This window comes from Phocoena sinus, chromosome 5 (genome assembly GCF_008692025.1).
Source record: "Phocoena sinus isolate mPhoSin1 chromosome 5, mPhoSin1.pri, whole genome shotgun sequence".
Taxonomy (NCBI): domain Eukaryota; kingdom Metazoa; phylum Chordata; class Mammalia; order Artiodactyla; family Phocoenidae; genus Phocoena; species Phocoena sinus.
The window spans coordinates 22,913,065-22,933,256 of record NC_045767.1 but is presented as its reverse complement, the minus strand read 5'-3'; the positions used below and the strand labels follow the sequence as shown (position 1 = coordinate 22,933,256).

The 20,192-nt window shown below is 35.5% G+C and overlaps 1 protein-coding gene across 1 annotated transcript in view; it reads left to right on the top strand.

Moving 5' to 3' along the window:
• LOC116754290 (bifunctional heparan sulfate N-deacetylase/N-sulfotransferase 3) overlaps nt 1–20,192 on the top strand; it is a 137,927-nt gene that overhangs the window by 35,880 nt on the left and 81,855 nt on the right. Inside the window, exons 2-3 of the mRNA XM_032632798.1 lie at nt 7,359–7,446; nt 14,777–14,931. Coding sequence (XP_032488689.1) covers nt 7,359–7,446; nt 14,777–14,931 — 243 coding nt within the window. The remainder of the gene's footprint in view (nt 1–7,358; nt 7,447–14,776; nt 14,932–20,192) is intronic.

Genomic DNA, 20,192 nt, shown 5'->3' with positions numbered 1-20,192 from the left:
CGTGCCCCGGTCTGGGAAGATCCCACATGCCGTGGAGCGGCTGGGCCCGTGAGCCATGGCCGCTGAGCCTGCGCGTCTGCAGCCTGTGCTCCGCAACGGAAGAGGCCACAACAGTGAGAGACCCGCATACAGCAAAAAAATAAATAAATAAATAAATAAATTTTAAAAAAAGATATAGAGTTAAATGGATTAAAAAACAAGACACAAATATATATGCCTACAAGAGACTCATTTCAGATTTAAAACACAGACTGTCAGTGAGGGAATGAAAAAAGATATTCCATGCAAATGGAAACAAAAAGAAAGCTCGGATTGCAATACTTATATTAGACAAAATAGAGTTTAGAACAAAAACTGTAACAAGAGACAAAGAAGGGCTTACATAATGATAAAGGGATCAATCCAACAAAAAGCTATAACACTTTTAAGTATATATGCAAACACCTGTAAGTATATAGAAGCACCTAAATACATAAAGCAAATATTAACAGACATAAAGGAAGAAATTGACAGTAGCACAATAATAGTAGGGGACAATGGACAGATCATCCAGACAGAAAATCACTAAGGAAACACTGGCCTTAAATGATACATTAGATAAAATGGACTTAATAGATGTATATATAGAACATTCCATCCAAAAGCAGAATACACATTCTTTTCAAGAGCACATGGAACTTTCTGTAGAATAGAAATAGATCTACATGCTAGGCCACAAAAAAAGTCTCAGTAAATTTAAGAAAATTGAAATCGTAGCAAGCATTCTGACCACAATACTGAGACTAGAAGTCAACTAAAAGAAAAAAACCACAAAAAATAAAAATGTGAATGCTAAACAATATGCTACTAAACAACAAATGGGTCATTGAAGAAATCAAAGAGGAAATTTAAAAATACTTGAAATAAATGAAAATGGAATCGCAGCGTTCCAAAATCTATGGGAAGCAGCAGAACAGTTCTAACAGGGAAGTTTATAGAGATATAGGCTTACCCCAGGAACAAGAAAATCTCAAATAAACAATCTAACCTTACACCTAAAGGAACTAGGAAGAGAAGAACAAACAAAACCCAACATCGGTAAAAGGAAGGAAATAATAAAGATCTGAGTAGAAATAAATGAAATAGAGACTAAAAAAACAACAGAAAAAAATCAATGAAACTAATAGCTGGTTTTTGGAAAAGATAAACAAAATTGATGAACCTTAGCTACACTCATCAAGAATAAAAGAGAGAGGGCCCAAATAAATAAAATCAGAAATACAAGAGGATAAGGTACAACTGGCATCACAGAAATACAAAGGATCCTAAGAGATTACTAGGAACAGCTATATGCCAACAAATTGGGCAAACTATTAGAAATGGATATATTCCTAGAAATGTATAATCTCACAGATTGAATCAGGAAGAAATAGAAAATCTGAACAGAATAGTAATGAAATTGAATCAGTAATCCAAAAAATTCCAACAAAAAAATTTCCAGGACCAGACGGCTTCACAGGTGAATTCTACCAAACATTTAAAGAAGAGTTAACATCTCTTTCGAACTATTCCAAAAAACTGAAGAGAACACTTCTAAATTCATTCTATGAGGCCAGCATCAACCTGATACCAAAACCTGACAAAGACACCACAAAAAAAGGAATATTACAGGCCAGTATCACTGATGAACATAGATGCAAAAATCTTCAAAAAGTATTAGCAAACAAAATTCAGCAATACGTTAAAAAGATCATACACCATGATCAAGCAGGATTTTTTTTTTTTTTTGGTGGTACGCGGGCCTCTCACTGTTGTGGCCTCTCCCATTGTGGAGCACAGGCTCCGGACGCGCAGGCTCAGCGGTCATGGCTCACGGGCCTAGACGCTCCGCGGCATGTGGGATCTTCCCAGACCGTGGCACGAACCCGTGTCCACTGCATCAGCAGGCAGACTCTCAACCACTGCGCCACCAGGGAAGCCCAATCAAGCGGGATTTTTACCAGGGATGGAAGGATGGTTCAAAATCCACAAATCAATGTTATACACCACATTAACAAAATAAAGGATAAAAATCACATAATCATCTCACTAGATGCAGAAAAAACTTCTGACAAAATTCAACATCCATTTATGATAAAAACTCTCAACAAAGTGGTTTTAGAGGGAATGTACCTCAACATAATCAAGGCCGTATATGACAAACCCACGGCCAACATCAGAACCAGCCGTGAAGAGTTAAAAGCTTTTCCTCTAAGATCAGGAACAAGACAAAGATATGACCCTCTCACAACATAGTATCAGAAGTCTGAGCCACAGCAATTAGACAAAAAAAAAGGAATAAAAGGAATCCAAATTGGAAAGGAAGAAGCAAAACTGTCACTGTTTGATACTTTATATAGAAAACCCTAAAGGCTCCACCAAAAAAACTATTATAACTAATAAATGAATTCAAAAAAGTTTCAGGATACAAAATCAGTGCAAAAATCAGTTGCATTTCTAGACACTAATAATGAACTATCAGAGAAATTAAGAAAAGGATTCCCTTTACAATTGCATCAAAAAGAATAAAATACCTAGGAATAAATCTAACCAAGAAAGCAAAAGTCTTGTACTCCAAAGACTAAGATATTGATGAAAGAAATTAAAGATTACACAAACAAATGGAAAGATATACTGTGCTCATGGATTGGAAGAATTAATATTGTTAAAATCTCCAGAGTACCCAAGGCAATCTACAGATTCAGTGCAAATCCTATCAAAAAACCAATGACATTTTTCACAGAACTAGAACAAATAACTCTAAAATTTGCGTGGAATTACAAAAGACCCCAAATAACCAAAACAATTTTGAGAAAGAACAGAGCTGAAGGTATCATGCTCCCTGATTTCATGCAGTCCTACAAAGCTACAGTAATCAAAATATTATGGTACTGGCACAAAAACAGACACATAGAACAATGGAACAGAATAGAGAACACAGAAATAAACCACACTTAGATGGTCAATTAATCTATGACAAAGGAGACAAGAATATAAAATGGGGAATAGACAGCCTCTTTAATAAATGGTGCTTGGAAAACTATATGCAAAAGGATCAAACTGGAGCACTTTCTCATACCATATACAGAAATAAACTCAATATGGATTAAAGACTTAAATGTAAGACCTGAAACCATAAAACTTCTAGAAAAAAACATAGGCAGTACTTTCTTTGACACCAGTCTTAACAATATTTTTTGGATGTATCTCCTCAGGCAAGGAAAACAAACATAAAAAGAAACAAGTTGTACTATATCAAACCAAAAGCTTTTTGAAGAAAACCATCAACAAAATGAAAAGGCAGACTACTGAATGGTAGAAGATATTTGTAAATAACATATCCAATAAGGGTTTGATATCCAAAATATATAAAAAAATTCAAGAAACTCAATACCATACCCAAAAAAACCCCAATCCATTTAAAAATGGGAAGAGGATCTGAATAGACATTATTCCAAAGAAGACATACAGATGGCCAACAGACACATGAAAAGATGTCTGTCAGAATAGCTACCATCAAAATGACAAGAAATAACAAGTGCTAGAGAGGATATGGAGAAAAGGGAACCCTCATATACTATTGGTGGGATTGTAAATTGGTGCAGCCATTATGGAAAACAGTATGAAGCTTCCTCAAAAACTTAAAAATAGAACTACCATATCATCCAGCAATTTCACTTCTGAGTATTTACCCAAAGAAAACAAAAACACTAATTCAAAAACATATGTGCAAAAAACCACCCTCAGAATGGGAGAACATATTTGCAAATGAAGCAACTGACAAAGGATTAATCTCCAAAATATACAAGCAGCTCATGCAGCTCAATATCAAAAAAACAACCCAATCCAAAAACGGGCAGAAGACCTAAATAGACATTTCTCCAAAGAAGATATACAGATTGCCAACAAACACATGAAAGGATGGTCAACATCACTAACCATTAGAGAAATGCAAATCAAAACTACAATGAGGTATCACCTCACACTGGTCAGAATGGCCATCATCAAAAAATTTACAAACAATAAATGCTGGAGAGGGTGTGGAGAAAAGGGAACCCTCTTGCACTGTTGGTGGGAATGTTCTCCACTATGGAGAACAGTTAAAAAAAAACTATAAAACTAAAAATAGAACTACCATACAACCCAGCAGTTCCACTACTGGGCATATACCCTGAGAAAACCATAATTCAAAAAGTGTCATGTACCACAATATTCATTGAAGCTCTATTTACAATAGCCAGGACGTGGAAGCAACCTAAGTGTCCATTGACAGATGAATGGATAAAGAAGATGTGGCACGTATATACAATGGAATGTTACTCAGCCATAAAAAGAAACAAAATTGAGTTATTTGTAGTGAGGTGGATGGACCTAGAGTCTGTCATACAGAGTGAAGTAAGTCAGAAAGAGAAAAACAAGTACCATATGCTAACACATATATATGGAATCTAAGAAAACAAAATGGTTCTGAAGAACCTAGGGGCAGGACAAGAATAAAGACGCAGATGTAGAGAATGGACTTGAGGACACGGGGAGAGGGAAGGGTAAGCTGGGACGAAGTGAGAGAGTGGCATTGATATTTATACACTACCAAGTGTAAAATAGAGGAGATCAGCTCAGTGCTTTGTGACCACCTAGAGAGGTGGGATAGGGAGGGTGGGAGGGATACGCAAGAGGGAGGGGATATGGGGATATATGTATATGTATAGCTGATTCACTTTGTTATACAGCAGAAACTAACACAACACTGTAAAGTAATTATACTCCAATAAAGATGTTAAAATAAATAAATAAAATAATTTTAAAAAATATGTGCACCCCTATGTTCATTGTAGTATTATTTATAATAGCCAAGATATGGAAGCAACCTAAGGTCCATTGATGGATGAATGGATAAAGAAGAGTGGTATGTATATACAGTAGAATATTAGCCGTAAAAAAGAGTGAAATCTTGCCATGGAAGAGCATGGATGGATCTAGAGAGTATTATGCTAAGTGAAGTAAATAGACAGAGAAAGATAAATTCCATATGATCTCACTTATACATAGAGTCTAAAAAACAAAACAAACAAACAAAACAAAATGTAAACAGACTCGTAGATACTAAGAACAAATGGGTGGTTGCCAAAGGGTAGGGGTGTGGGGGAAATGAGTGAAATACGTGAGGGAGATTAAGAAGTACAAACTTCTGATTATAAAATAAATAAGTCATGGGGATGTAATTTTCGCATAAGGAATATGGTCAGTAATACTGTAACAACTTTGTGTGGGGACAGATGGTTGCTAGACTTCAGGTGTTGATCATTTCATAGTATAAACGTCAAATCACTATTTTATACTCCTGAAGCTAACATAATATTGTATGCCAACTATATTTCAATTAAAAAAATAAGTAGATGAGATATATATAATATACAGATATAGATATACAGATATAGATAATTATATAGTTATCAGTAATATATAATTATATACATATATTAATATATATTGCTGATAATATTTTTTTAATCTTTATTGGAGTATAGTTGCTTTACAATGTTGTGTTAGCTTCTACTGCACAGCAAAATGAATCAGCCATACATATACATATATCCCCTCCCTTTTGGATTTCCCTCCCAGTTAGGACACCACAGTGCATTAAGTAGAGTTCCATGTGCTATACAGTAGGTTCTCATCAGCTGTCTATTTTATACATAGTATCAATAGTGTATATGTGTCAATCCCAATCTCCCAGTTCCTCCCACCCTACCCCTTTCCCCCATGGTATCCATATATGTGTTCTCTACGTCTGTGTCTCTATTTCTGCTTGGCAAATAAGGTCATCTATACCATTTTTCTAGATTCCACGTATATGCGTTAATATACAATATTTGTTTTTCTCTTTCTGACTTACTTCACTCTGTATGACACTCTAGGTCCATCCATGTCTCTACAAATTACCCAGTTTTGTTCCTTTTTATGGCTGCGTAGTATTCCATTGTATATATGTACCACATCTTCTTCATCCATTTTATGCCACTTTTAAAAAAATTTATCAAGAACTCCCACATATATTATCTCTTTAATATTCCTCATCATAATTCTATGAGTTAGATAATTGTCTCGACTTTAATAAATGAAGGGAAAAGTTCAGAGAGATGATATGTATTATCTATCACTAACAATAACAACCATATTAAGAGTAGTAATAGTAGCAGCATCAATAATAGAGGGGTGGCAACTAATAATTATTGAACACATACAATCATGAGAGGGTCTCTGAATAATATGTATATCTGTTTATACCCAAAAAAACATTGAGACTGTGAACATGATGGGGCAGAGCTTCCAGATATCAGCTACACTATTAAGAAAAGATTTTGCTGTGGATCCAGCAGTACTACGGAAGGGTGGGGAAAGATTTGGTGTGGTAGAGTAGAAAGAGTACCTAATATGGAATCAGGTGATCTATATCCTTAACCTTGGATCTACCACTAATTTTATCTTTGAAAATGGGAAAGTCATTTCTCCTTAGTTTCTTCATGTATAAAAGAAATGTTGACTAAGATCCTTTACAGATCTACCATTTAGTGTTACTTTTTGCCTCACTGAGGTGGGCACTCAACTACCAGAGTCTGGGGGAGGGGGAGAGAGGAATACAAGAATGTGAACTTAAATAAGAATGAGAAAGAAAAGGAGGACAAGGAGAAGAAAAGAAGTCCATTAAATACTCATAGCATGAAAAATACTTTATAGGATATAACAATTAAAACTCTGATTCAAAATAGCTTTACCTGTCATTAGTAGGGGGTTTTATCTGTTTTTCAATAGAAGGGTAAATTACAGATTTACTTTACCATGATATCCATTTTTGAAGAATAACCACTATCTTTGGTGAATCTAAGACTTAAAGATTGAAAAGTCTTGTATTTTGAAGACCAAAGATATATCTGAAAAACAACAATCTGTTTCTTTCAATATATGTTCTTGCATAGTTTCACTTAAACAGAATGTCCTTCTTTTGACAACTGGTGAACTACGTCCCTGAGGGGTAAAGGGAGATGTATTTTATGTACTAGATACTACTTCCTTTGATACATGAAGAATAAACTTTTCATTTAACTTCCTTTTTCTAGCTGACATTTTTTGCTGATTTATTGCAGCTAAAGGATAAATATAAGTATGTATTTATGTAATCTCAGAAGCTTCCTGCTAGTTGTAAGGTGGTAAAGAAACTACTTTCCATCATTTAATTCTCTCATGTCTAAAGGAGTAGTTTTACCTTTTGAATGCTAAAGGAAGATATCTTCTCAAGGCCATGCTCTACCTGATATATTTTTAAAAATTATGTATTTCAGGCCCTGCTTGATACTCAGAATCTTTTGCGTGCACAAATCACAAATTTTACGTTCAACCTGGGATTTTCAGGGAAATTTTACCATACAGGTAAGAAAAAGGAGATTAACTATTCTCATTAAAGCCTCTCTGACCACTCTTTTTAAAATTATGACCCTTCTTCTTCACACCTCCCCGTATTCCCTGTGTCTCTCCCCTACTTTATTTTCTTCATATTATTCAATTTCATTTAACCTATTATTTTTTCACCTTTACAAAATGTTAATAGTTGGAAAGTTTATTCACCATATTATTATTTAATGGGCTTTTTTTCTATTGAACTATAATTTACATATATAAAACTGCATAAGTAATAGGTATAGTGCTCAATGAATTTTCACAAAGTGTACAGAGCTCCATAACCAGCATGCAGATCAAGAATGAGAAACTTCCAGAAACTCACACACCCCCTCCCTTGTGCTGCCTTAGTCACTAGCTTCCCTCAAAGAAAACCACTATCCTAACTTCTAATATCATAAATTAGTTTGCCTGGGTTTGAGATGTGTATAAAAGGAATCATATAGTATGGACTCTTCTATATACAGCTTGTTTTGTCCAACATTATTTTGGTTTTGCAGACATCATTGTGTATAGTTGTAATTTTTTCATTGTCATTGTTCTGTAGTATTCCATTTTTTTAATTTACCAGAATTTCTTTATTCCATTCCTCCAATGTGGATGGTTGGGTTGTTTCCAGTCTTTGGCTTTTTCTTGCATAGTTGTGTTAAGAACATTTTTGTACCTGTCCTTCAGAGGACATATGTATTCTTTTCTGTTGGTTATCAACCAGGAGTAGAATTGCTAGTTATGTGGTACATTTATGATCAGCTTTAGTAGAAAATGCCAAACAGATTTTCAGAGTGGTTGTACCAGTTTTTATTTCCAACAGTATGTAAGTTTTCCTGTTGCTCTACATTCTCACCAGTATTTAATATTATTTGTCTTTTTAACCTTAGCCTTTCTGGTGGGCAGTAGAGATGTCATATTATGTATGACTTAAATGTACATTTCACTAAGTAGTGAAACTGAGCTTCTTTCATATATTTATTGACCATTTGGATATCTTCTGTTTTGAAATACCTCAGTGGGTTTTTTTTATTGAGTTTTCTGCTTTTACTTATTGATTTGTAGAAATTCGTTATATACTCTTAATGAGCCCTTTGTCCCTTATCTGTGTTGCAAATACTTTCTCCTAATGTGTGGTTTATCTTTTTTACATTCCTACTGGTATTTTTTGATGAACAAACATCTTAATGTAGTCCAATTTATCTTTTTTTTTCCTTTTTTGTGTCTTTTTAAAGACATCTCTGCATGCGACAAGATCATGAAAATATGTTCCTACATGCTTAAAATGTATCTATCTGAGATCCATCTGGAATTGATTTTTGTGTATGTGTGAGATAAGGGCCAAGATACCTTCTTTTTTCCATAAACATGTCAAGTGCTTACCAAGTATTGAAAAGACCATCCTTTTCTCACTGTTTCATGGTATCATCATTGTCACAAATTAGATGACCATATATATGTGGACTCTGTTTCTGTACTCTCCTGTCCATTGGTTCCATTTGTGTCATCATACTGTCTTATTTACTGTAACTTTATAATTAATTTTAATATCTGCTATTGTAAGTCCTCTAAGTTTGTTCATCTTCTTCAAGATTGCCTTGGCAATTCTTGGTCCTTTGCATTTTTATGTAAATTTTAAAATCAGCTTACCAATATCTACAAAGAACCTCAAATTTTTATTTAAATTTTTTAAAATTTTATTTAAATTTAAAACCTTAAATTTTTATTTAAATTACATTAAATCTATTAATTAGTTTGGGGAGAATTGCTATCCTAAATATTGAGTCTTCCTATTCTTGAACACATTTAGGTCCTCGTTAACTACACTTGATACAACTTTATTGTTTTTCTATTAATTCCTTGATGGGGTTTTTGATGCAGTAGTAAAATGGTGTCTTTTTTTAAAGTTTTCCATTTCTCTTTTGATAGTATAATAATAATAATATAATTGATTTTGTGTACTGATCTTGTATTTAGCAACCTTGCTACATTCACTTATTAATTTTATAGTTTATAGATTCTTTTGGATTTTCTACCTATTCAGTCATATAATTTTTGAATAGTAAAAATTTTATTTCTTCCTTTCTAAGCTTTATGAATTCTTTTTCTTTTCCTTGCCTATTGCACTAGCTTGGATCTCCCATAAACATTAAAGATGGTGATAGTAACACTCATATCTTGTTCCTGACCTCAGGGGAAATCCTTCAGTAGTTTTCTTCCTGTTCTTGAGGGGAATTCTTTCAATGGACAGTTTTATAGAAAGTCTTTATTAGCTTAAGAAAGCTCCCTTCTATTCCTAGATTTCTAATGTTTTATTATGAATGGATGTTGAATGTACTTTATTTTTAAATTAGCTGTTGCCTTTCTTCCCTCACTAAAATGAACACTCTACAAAGACTTTACTGCTGTAACACCAGCAAGTAGGACAGTGCCTATTGAAAAAAAAATGAATTAATGAATAAATGATTGAATGAAAATAAAGTTACCTTTATTTTAACTATTAGTATTTATATGGAACAAGGTCAGAGAATAAAATTTGACCATGTTGTGTTATGAAAGAAAATCACTCTAAATATTAAGAATAATTAAAACTTTTTCCCAAACATAATAGAAATATAATAAAGCACTCCTGGCAACTCAGTTTTTTGCCCAGTGATGAATGCTAAAGAATGACTGTAGCCACTGGCTCTCCTTCATTCTTGTTTCTGAAAGATTTGACCTCTTTCCTTACTTGGGTACTTCCCACAGCTCACAGTAGGTATATCCTCTCTCTAAGCCAGGAACAGTAGAACACAGGAGGAATCTAAGGAAAAGGCTTGAACGAGTTTTGTTGTCTGTATAAGACCTGCAAGCTTCCACAAAAACTTAGCTAGACTTGTCTAAAACCAGTAAAATCAGTTTTCAATGGGAACAGATATAAAATTTAATACTCTGAATCCTTCAAAAATTAAATATTGTAAAGTTTAATTGAATTACACAGCCTTCCTTTCTAAATGAGTAACTCCTTTTTCTATTAAAAATTCTATTTTATTCAGTCTTTAAGGGAAGGAGAAAAACAGCACTGTCATACTAGTAAGACTTCATTTCAGGAGAGCGTTTCATCTTGTTTGATGTACTTTACTTTTTTAAAAATTTTGTGAGAAATAGAGAGATGAAAGAATAAAAATTATAGTTCCCTTTTAGTGAGCAGCGCCATATTCTAGGTACTTAGCTAAGCACTTTTCATGTACCTTTTCATTGAATCCTAGGAGTTAAAGAATGTGTTACCTTGTTTTCTAGGTAATAACATAGAAACTTAGAGGGGCCCAAGGTCATATAGCTACTTAAGTGTCAAAAAATACTCTTAACTTAAGGTCAGTCAGAGCCCAAGTCTTATGTATTAGAAAAAAAAAATGGGTTTTTATCATTTAATTGGCAATCCTTGATTAAGGAAGCTGAATGGCAAAAGGTTCCTTCCCCTTATCTATAGGTTCTTTAGGTTTGTATATTTTCCCAAATCACTGAGAACCAATAGTATTTGTAAATTCTATCACAGAATTAATTAACAATGTGAAGAGCAATGTTACATGAATTAGTAAATGCTAATCTTATTTCTAAATTCCACATTTGGTCAGTGAATGATGGTTAAGGGTCCTGAATTTAGAGTTGTGTAATCTGGGTTGGATTTCAGGTTCTGAATTCAGGTTCTATCCCAGTATTCCCAGTGACTTGTGACAAATTACTTTGCCTCTCCAAATATCAATTTCCTTATCTATAAAATGGCGTTAGCAGTAGCCCCTAGCGCATAGGGTTGTAGTGAGAATTAAATGAGACTATACTTGAAAAACACTTAAGACAGTCTCAATCAAAAATGGTTTTTAATATAATATCAGAGTAGGAAATACTACAGATAAAATACTGAAGAGACATGTTATTTAAATAGATATATAATAAAATAATAATTTGCATTAACTGTAAAATTTCAGTGTAGTTTTGTAACAACTTAAGAAATGACACTTAAAATTGAGGAATTTGACTTCTAGTTCTTCTCTCTCCAGTTCTGGCAAAAGTGTGTAAAGTGGAGGAATAAAGGAGTAGCGAGAGGCCAGCACAATCCAACCACGAATAACTATGTTTCAACTTTTTTATCATGATGTTTAAAGTGTTAGGCAACAGACACTTGTTCTCAATATAATTAATTCTGACGTAAAACATCCCCAAAGTAGGATTAAAGGAAATCAGATAAGAGAGAGTTATAAAGAAAAAAGGAAAGGCATACAATTATGCCTACTATGATTTTATATGTCTGTCAGAGGGCAGACATTGTTTGTCTGACTCTTGCATGATTAAAATGTATGACTATTTTAATAGCAGATTTCACCATGATATTCAGGAAAGGACACCAAATACCTGAGCAATCTTTCCAAAGAATTCTGAAATCTGTTGTGCTGTCCTCATAAATAAACTTTGGGTAAAGGCCAACTAGAAAAATGAATAAAGAGATAAGAAGAAGGATGCAGGGAAAGATAGGAGTTATAGGAGACGGGAAATAGAGATTAAAGGTAGTAGGAAGGATGACTTTTCATAAACTAGGAAATCTCAGCTCACTTTTCCCAGGGGAGGTGGAAATCAGAAATGAACTGATTACTGGGAAACCCCAAGAGACATCTGCCTATTTTCAGTATGGGAAAGTAAAACTGCAACAAGTAACTGACTGTAATGTTAACTAATATGGTGTCCTGAGGACATACAAAATGTTAAACAAGAGAAGAGTATGTAAGAAGAGATGTTTAATTGCAGGGAAACCAAATGACATAATCCTTATGTAAAAACAAAACAACAACAACAAAAAAACCCCAACATGTATTTAAGTATCACCAGTAGCACATAGCTAATATTTCTTTACCAGGGCCGCCTTATTTATCAACTGAAAGGTAGCAGGACACAAGACTTCGCCATGATTGGGGTCATCAGATATTCTAAGCCCCTACCTCCATTTTCCTATTCCTTTGCATTCCTCTCTAGATGGCTTCCCAGAGCTGTAAGATAATCACTCAGAAGCCCCAAGAATGCTCGATGTGGGTGACTCGTTTATCAGGCCAGTCAGTTAATATAATGGCTTGATCAGTTCTTACATTGTTTTTTTTGTTTGTTTTTTTTTTTTTTTTGCGGTACGCGGGCCTCTCACTGTCACTGTTGTGGCCTCTCCCATTGCGAAGCACAGGCTCCGGACGCTCAGGATCAGCGGCCATGGCTCACGGGCCCAGCCGCTCTGCGGCATGTGGGATCTTCCCGGACCGGGGCACGAACCCGTGTCCCCTGCATTGGCAGGCGGACTCTCAACCGCTGCGCCACCAGGGAAGCCCAGTTCTTACATTCTTAAATACAGTGTCCCCTCTGCCACATAACACTCATGTCAGTGCCCCCCGCTCCATACAGTATTATAGTGAAAAAAAAAAAAAAAAAAAAAAAAACCTCACAGAGACATGTAGAAGAACAGGAGCAAGAAATACAGGAGGGAAAGACATGGGCATTTTAGGTTACCCAGTATGTGCCAGGACTGTATAGACACTTCCTCCCAAATAGAATAAAATAGGTATTGCTATCCGTATGTTTTGCCTACATGAATACCAATATTAAAGGGGTTACGTGACTTGCCCACAATCACACAACTCAAATGTGTTGGAAACTACAAATAAACTAAAAATTTCTGACTCAAAAGGCTATACTTGTTCAACTATACTGTGGTAACATGAGTGTATGATGAAGAGGAAAAAATAAGAGAAATAAAACAGATTCAAGTTAAAGATGCCCTTTACAGAGAGAGAAGAAGTTCCTTCATATCAGCAGAGTATTGCTACTTAAGTATATGAAAGTGAAATTGAAGACGTTCCTTGTTGAAAGATTGTTTCATTCCACTCAGTCTATGTCACTGATTCTGTTCTTCCTGCGTACAGTGGAGCAACCTTACAGCCTCAGGCTACACCTTTATCTTTGGTCTCCTTCACTGCACAGTAAATCATAGGATCTGATTCTTTTCCTATCAATAGGCTCTGCCTTCCTTCTCTTGGAAAATTAAAGGAAAGAAGAGTGGTAACAAGCACCGGCTCAGTTGGCTGAGCCGGGGCAGCAGTCGATCCTCCATCTTTAGCCCCTAGCGCCCTATCAGAACAGGTCACATCAGAACTGTTATTGAAAATATGAGAGGAGGTTTTTTTCTCCACAAAGAAGGGACATCATTTGAAGAAACCCCTGTTCTAGGACCTTACTGGATCCAGTGTTGTGGCTGAAATTAAAGTGTGGCTGCGTAATTTTGTGATGATTAATATCATTTTATGATATGCCAGGACAGGCACCTTACACTGCTGTCATTTCATGCTTTATTAAAGAAACTCTGCCTGGGGAAATACAAAAAGAGGCTCCTACCCCCTCACATAAGTTAGAGAACTGTGTAATTTCTCACACTCAGCTAAACAGCAGGTGGTGGAAAATGGAGGAATTAAAACAAGCCCAAATACGAAAAATCAGAGGAACAACAACAAAGCTGACTCTCAAGGAAACAGAGGTCTCTTGATGGAAAGTTTGCTTCCAAGAACTTGAGAGAAAGAGCAGACATGAGGAATATAAGTAGCACCAAGGAGCGGGGTGGTACTTGGATTGTTTTACAGTGACTTCACCACTTTTCACCTTCTTTCTGTCACTGTCTTCGCTTTCTCTTTCCTTCAGTTTTCTCTTATTTTCTCAATAATAATTCCTACATTTCCCTTTTTTCTCCTTTTATGCCTTAGTTTTCACTAAATATGTACTGAGTACCTTCTTCTCAGACTTAAGGAGTAACCCAAATAAATTATGGAATTATTTTGGTGCAATTGTTGTGTCACAACTCATGTCTAATGATCAACCATTAGAGCTCTGCTGCACATTTCCTCACTCGTATTCCCTTGACTACATTCCCGACTTATCCCCCATTCTCTCCAAACTGCAAATTATATAAATATCCTAAACGTTAGAAGTTCTAAAGTTCTTTGGAATGGTTGTGTACTTCCATCTCGCAGTGATTTTATATCCATGTCTCATGTTTTAAAACTTTAAAAAGAGTTGTATCACAGTCTCTGGTTTTTCCCCAAGTAACAGATTTTCCTTTGTTACATTTCATGTTCCAAGTCTTATATGTATCTGAGATACTATAAATGGTACCTTCTAAATATATATATACGATTACATAATTAGATGCACGGACGGATGGGTGGATGGACAGATAGATATACAGATAAACAGGCAATCAGTATAACTAAAATTAATTGAATAATCTTTCTCCTCTCCCCCCCCACCCAAGGAACTGAAGAGGAAGATGAAGGGGATGACCGTCTTTTGAGGTCTGTGGATGAGTTCTGGTGGTTTCCACATATGTGGAGCCACATGCAGCCCCACCTCTTCCATAATGAGTCATCTTTGGTGGAGCAGATGATTCTTAACAAAAAATTTGCCTTAGTAAGTAACTCACTTTGAACACTACATTGAACTAATGTGCACTGACTACAGAAATGACCAGCTTTTTATACTGAGAATGTCTTAGAGGTTTTTGGCATATTGGCACTTTTTAAGCAGGCTTTTCTATGTGATCATTAGAACAATTTGGTAGTGCATCCTTTCAGTATGTGACTTTTGACTTTGTATTGGGTGCTCATCACTATGCTTAATGCTTTGAGGGGTCTACTTTAAAAGGAACTTCGCAAGACACTCACAGGACTCAGTTGCATGACATTATGGTCAGAGCTCATAAAAGATGGTTCCCATCCAGAAGGAGCTTCCTGCTGCACTGCAAAAGAAAAATATACACATAAAACAAGTCTCCACATAGAAAGCAAACTTATGGTTACCAAAGGGGATGGGGGAGGGATAAAGTAGGAGTTTGGGATTAGCAGATACAAACTACTATATATAAAATAAACAACAAGGTTTTACTCTATAACACAGGGAACTATATTCAATATCCTGTAATTAACCATAACAGAAAAGAATATGAAAAAGAATATGAGTATATATATGTATAATTGAATCACTTTGCTGTACACCAGAAACTAACACAACATTGTAAATCAACTATAGTTCAATCTTTTAAAAAAGTCTCCATAAAATGAGATATTCCAGGACCTAGTACCAAACCGTGTAGACATAAAACCTACAGTTCAGAGAAGTAAGTGTCACTGGGAGTGCCCAGGGAAATGTTGTGCAAATAGGAGTTTAGGTACACTCTGAAATAAGAATAAGATTTAAGCATCAGGGAGAATTTGTAGTTAAATGAAGCTGAGGGAAAACACCAGCTAGGAGACCATATTGTGGGTATGAGGTAATGAAGAGTCGATCCAGAAAGGCAACAGAATTGGGAAGAAAACTATTTCAGAGACATCACATACCTGTAATATAGGATGGAACATTCACTTGACTGAGCAGGATACACTGTTTTATACTATAGGGATTCTGATTCTGGACAGGGGAATTTACAGTAAAAGCTCTAATACATACAGTACATTGTAAAATGTGCTTGTGATGAACGGAGACAGTATACAGTGATTAACAAGCCAATAAGGCTTATGTTTGGGGTGGGGAGGATGTTTTATCTTTGTTTCTATGAATTATTCTAATGGGCACACAAACATGTGGAGGGAGTCCAGACAAGTACTTGTTTATTTACCCAGCATTCTCCCTCCCTGGGCAGGGAGTACTTTGGGGGCAGGAACTATATTCTGTCTATCACAGTTCCTAGCTCATAAACGTACTCCGTGAGTATGCGTAGTATAAATGATCAAGGCAGCAGAAATTACCACTCAAAAAGCAAGTGAAGTGTAATATATCTTTATTTATTACAGCATTTCTCTTATTTGCAAACCCCAAAACTTAACATTACAATGTTCACAGATTATGTTGTTAATAAATCTAAAACCATCAAATCATGTTTCTAGGTAAATTCTACTAAATGTAGACTAAACCTAGGGTGCAAAATAATTAAAATACACTACACTGGTTAATTTCGATATGAGTTGGAAAATTCTAAAATATAACCACTCCACTGACAGACAGAAAATGTTTTTCTAGAGATTCGAAGTCCTTACCCCAAAACTAGAAATGACTGATTTGAAGTATAATCTGCTCAATTTTGAGATTTCCTACACATATACGCCTTTCCTAACGTTATAGTTCCTAAACCCTGAAGATATACTAATTCCATACATACCTGCCCTTAACATATTTATACTCTAAAATGGCATAGAGAGATTGTGGCTGTACTCTGTGGAAACAAGAGCACGTGTTACATCTCCCTTGGCTGGCCACCCAGCCATGTTAGCTATTAGTTTTTTTGGCTAATCAGAATTTAAGAAAGTACTGATGCCCACTTGCCCACTTATCATGGAATGTATTCTACATAAACTTCTAAAGCCCCAAGATGTTTTAGTTGAAACACATGATACCTTACTCAAATTTGTACAAGAAAAGGTTAGAATTTATAAAATATATTGCTTTTCCCATGAGGATATAGAAGACCAAATACTTACGGGTAGTATCAGGAGCTCATACTTACCTTTTAACTTCAGTCTATTCCCCAAAATAGACAGCTTCAAGTATACCTTTGCCAGGCATTGATATTTTGTCAAGAAAGCAAGAATAGTGTCCTACATGCTAATATTATGTATATATTTTGACAGTGTTTGCAAACTCCTGTGAGATGGAGAGCCAGTATTTTTTCACCAAAAGTATAAACAGGAATAGTAAACAGCATGTAAAAGTGGGTAAACATTGCCACAGTTTGTAATACAGAGCACTAAAAATCCCCTCAATGCAGCAAACATTAATTCTATGATCTTCAGAAGTCTAAAAGACTGCCAATATTAGCAACATTAATCAGCAAGAGAGGATGTGGAGAAGAAAATTACTTTGTAGTTTATTTTTAAATCTGTGGAGAAAGGGAGGAATTTGTAAAAGAAGAAAATACATAAAGTAAAAGAACGTACCAATAAAAGATAAACTAAGAAGTGAGGAGGAATATTTTTAGGTTTGTTGTTATTGTTGTTTAGGTAGCCTTCAAAGAAACAGTTTATCAAGGCAGATTTGATGAAAGACATGACATTCACTGTTATATTCTCCTGAAAATAGAACGTTATCTAAAATAATGGTATTCTATTATGACTTGGATGAATGAATCAATGCATGCCAATATTATGGTTATACCTAACAAACGTAAATACTTGAAAGTACATACAGTAAGAACCGATGCACAAGAGTTATACATTTTTTGGAATTCTCAACTACAGCGCATCATGAATTGAAAGAATAATTCAAAATTGAAATTTAGTCATTCTTAACCTCAAGTGCCAAGCAGAGGATATTTCCTTTTTTTTTTTTTTTTTTTTTTTTTGAGGTATGCAGGCCTCCCACTGTTGTGGCCTCTCCCGTTGCGGAGCACAGGCTCCGGACGCGCAGGCTCAGCTGCCATGGCCCACGGGCCCAGCCGCTCCGCGGCATGTGGGTTTTTCCCGGACCGGGGCACGAACCCGCGTCCCCTGCACTGGCAGGCAGACTCTCAACCACTGCGCCACCAGGGGAGCCCCAGAGGATATTTCTTAAAAATGTCATTCCTAGCTTCAGGTTGACAACCCAAATTATGGTCCTTGAGGCAGTAGAGAACATTCATAAAAATTTAATCAAATACAGAACTGGTCTGCTTTTTTGTCAGGAGAGGACACACATGAAAAGAGGTTGAATCCAGGGTCAGTCCCTCCCCAGCCATAACAACGTGAAAGAGAACAGAAGCATTTGGGAACAGTGATTAGTACATAACACACATTCAGTAGATAACAGCTGTTGTTTTTATTATCATTCTATTCAGTATCATAAAACTGCCATCTTCAGTTTTTACCTAGGTTCCTGAGGTGTTTAGAGTGACAGGTAAAAGGGACAAAAATCCTCAAGTTTAAAAGCTTATTTTGTATTGGAAAGACATTTGGTTCATGTGAATTCTACACATTTTCTAATGCGTGTTAACTCTTACTTCCCACTAAGGCATTAGGGTTACAAAGCTGCTTTGCTGCTAAATTTAAAGATGTAATAAGAAAAGTTCAAGTGTTTTATTTTCTTTTTTTATATATTCTGTATTATTTCCTTTAATTCTTACAGCAACCCTGAATTGTAAGTATATTTATTCTCACACTATAGAGAAGAAAACTGAAAAGTCAGAGAAATACAGTGACACACTCATGATGATAAAGCTCACTAGTCGTAGAATTTAAAACCAGACATCCTGGGGACTTCCCTGGAGGTCCAGTGGTTAAGACTCCATGCTTCCACTGCAGGGGGTGCGGGTTCCATCCCTACTCGGGGGAATTAAGATCCTACAGGGCACGTGGTGCAGCCGAAACAAACAGAAAACCCGAGAAATCCTGGTTTTCTAACATTGCATAAATTGTGATCTCCAAGTTTCCTCACTAGACTCCCAAACCAGTTCACACATGTAAGTCTAGATTTCTCTTTTGCCTGGTAATCCAAGGGAGTATCTGGTAATTCTGCTAACATAAGAGGAATTGAGCGCTAGAGGTGGAACTAATAGGGCAACTTTTCCCTTAGGTTCCCTACAGTAGGCAGAGGTTCTACAATGTTGGGAAGGGAGACAAACAACTGAATCTGAGGAACTTCCCACATGACTATCATTTATCATGTATGGATATAGAGTCTACTCTTATTCAAAGAAACTATTTTGGAGGAATTCTGCCTCAACTCTCGTCTCACTAGATCTAAGAACCAGCAGTATTGTGCTGATATTGCATTTCTAAATTGGGTCACGTTCTGCTTTTTTCCACCAGCTCGGAAGCTCTAAATTTAAAGATGAGCATGCGTGTTTCCCAATGAAGGAACTGAAAGACATACAAAGAAGCAACTGGGTGTTCACACAAGACTAGAGGCCACGGATAAAATGTAATATTCACATGAGTGATTGAGTTAGAGGACACTTAAATACTTTTCCAGCTCAGAGAATCTGAGACTCTGATGTAAGACTCTTTGGTTGAGCCTTCTCTATCACCATCTACAGCCAAACACCTGCTATTTTCATTGAGTTTTAGCAAACACATCTGACCTATTAATCCTTTTGCACAATGTGGACACTTCTGTCTCACAAGGGAATTTAATGTCTGTTTTAATTTACTTTGAAAGCTCTGTCTAATTGCTTACTGTGGAAGGTCAAACAAATCCTTTAAGCAAACTTGCATTTGATGATTACAGCCATCAGGAAATACAGCTTTAGAGGTTGATTAGAAAAATATTTTTAGTTATCAAATATGGGCTAATTCACTAATTAAAATGAAATTTCAACGGGATTTTTTTTGAAAGGTACCATTTTTGAGGCAAAGATTGTAATGTTAATTATTGACCTACAACACAGTAGAAATATCTATTATACAGTTTTTAAAATTCCATTGGAAAAATAAAGTAACTTATTGCATTTAAACCTCAAAAAATATCATCAGTATATATACTCTCAGTTGGAGAACTGGATTTACATTTTAGTGAATTATGGTAGTTTAATTTTTAGAGATAAAATAATTAGTAGAAATTTTATCATAGAACTCATTGCCAATATCAGTGATGCTTAGCACTGTTTACAGACAATACCATTAAAATTGGTAGTAGTGAAGCAATGTTCCCGATCCTGAAAACATAAAATCTTGCCCAGGATTGTACTTTTTGATTGTATTATCATT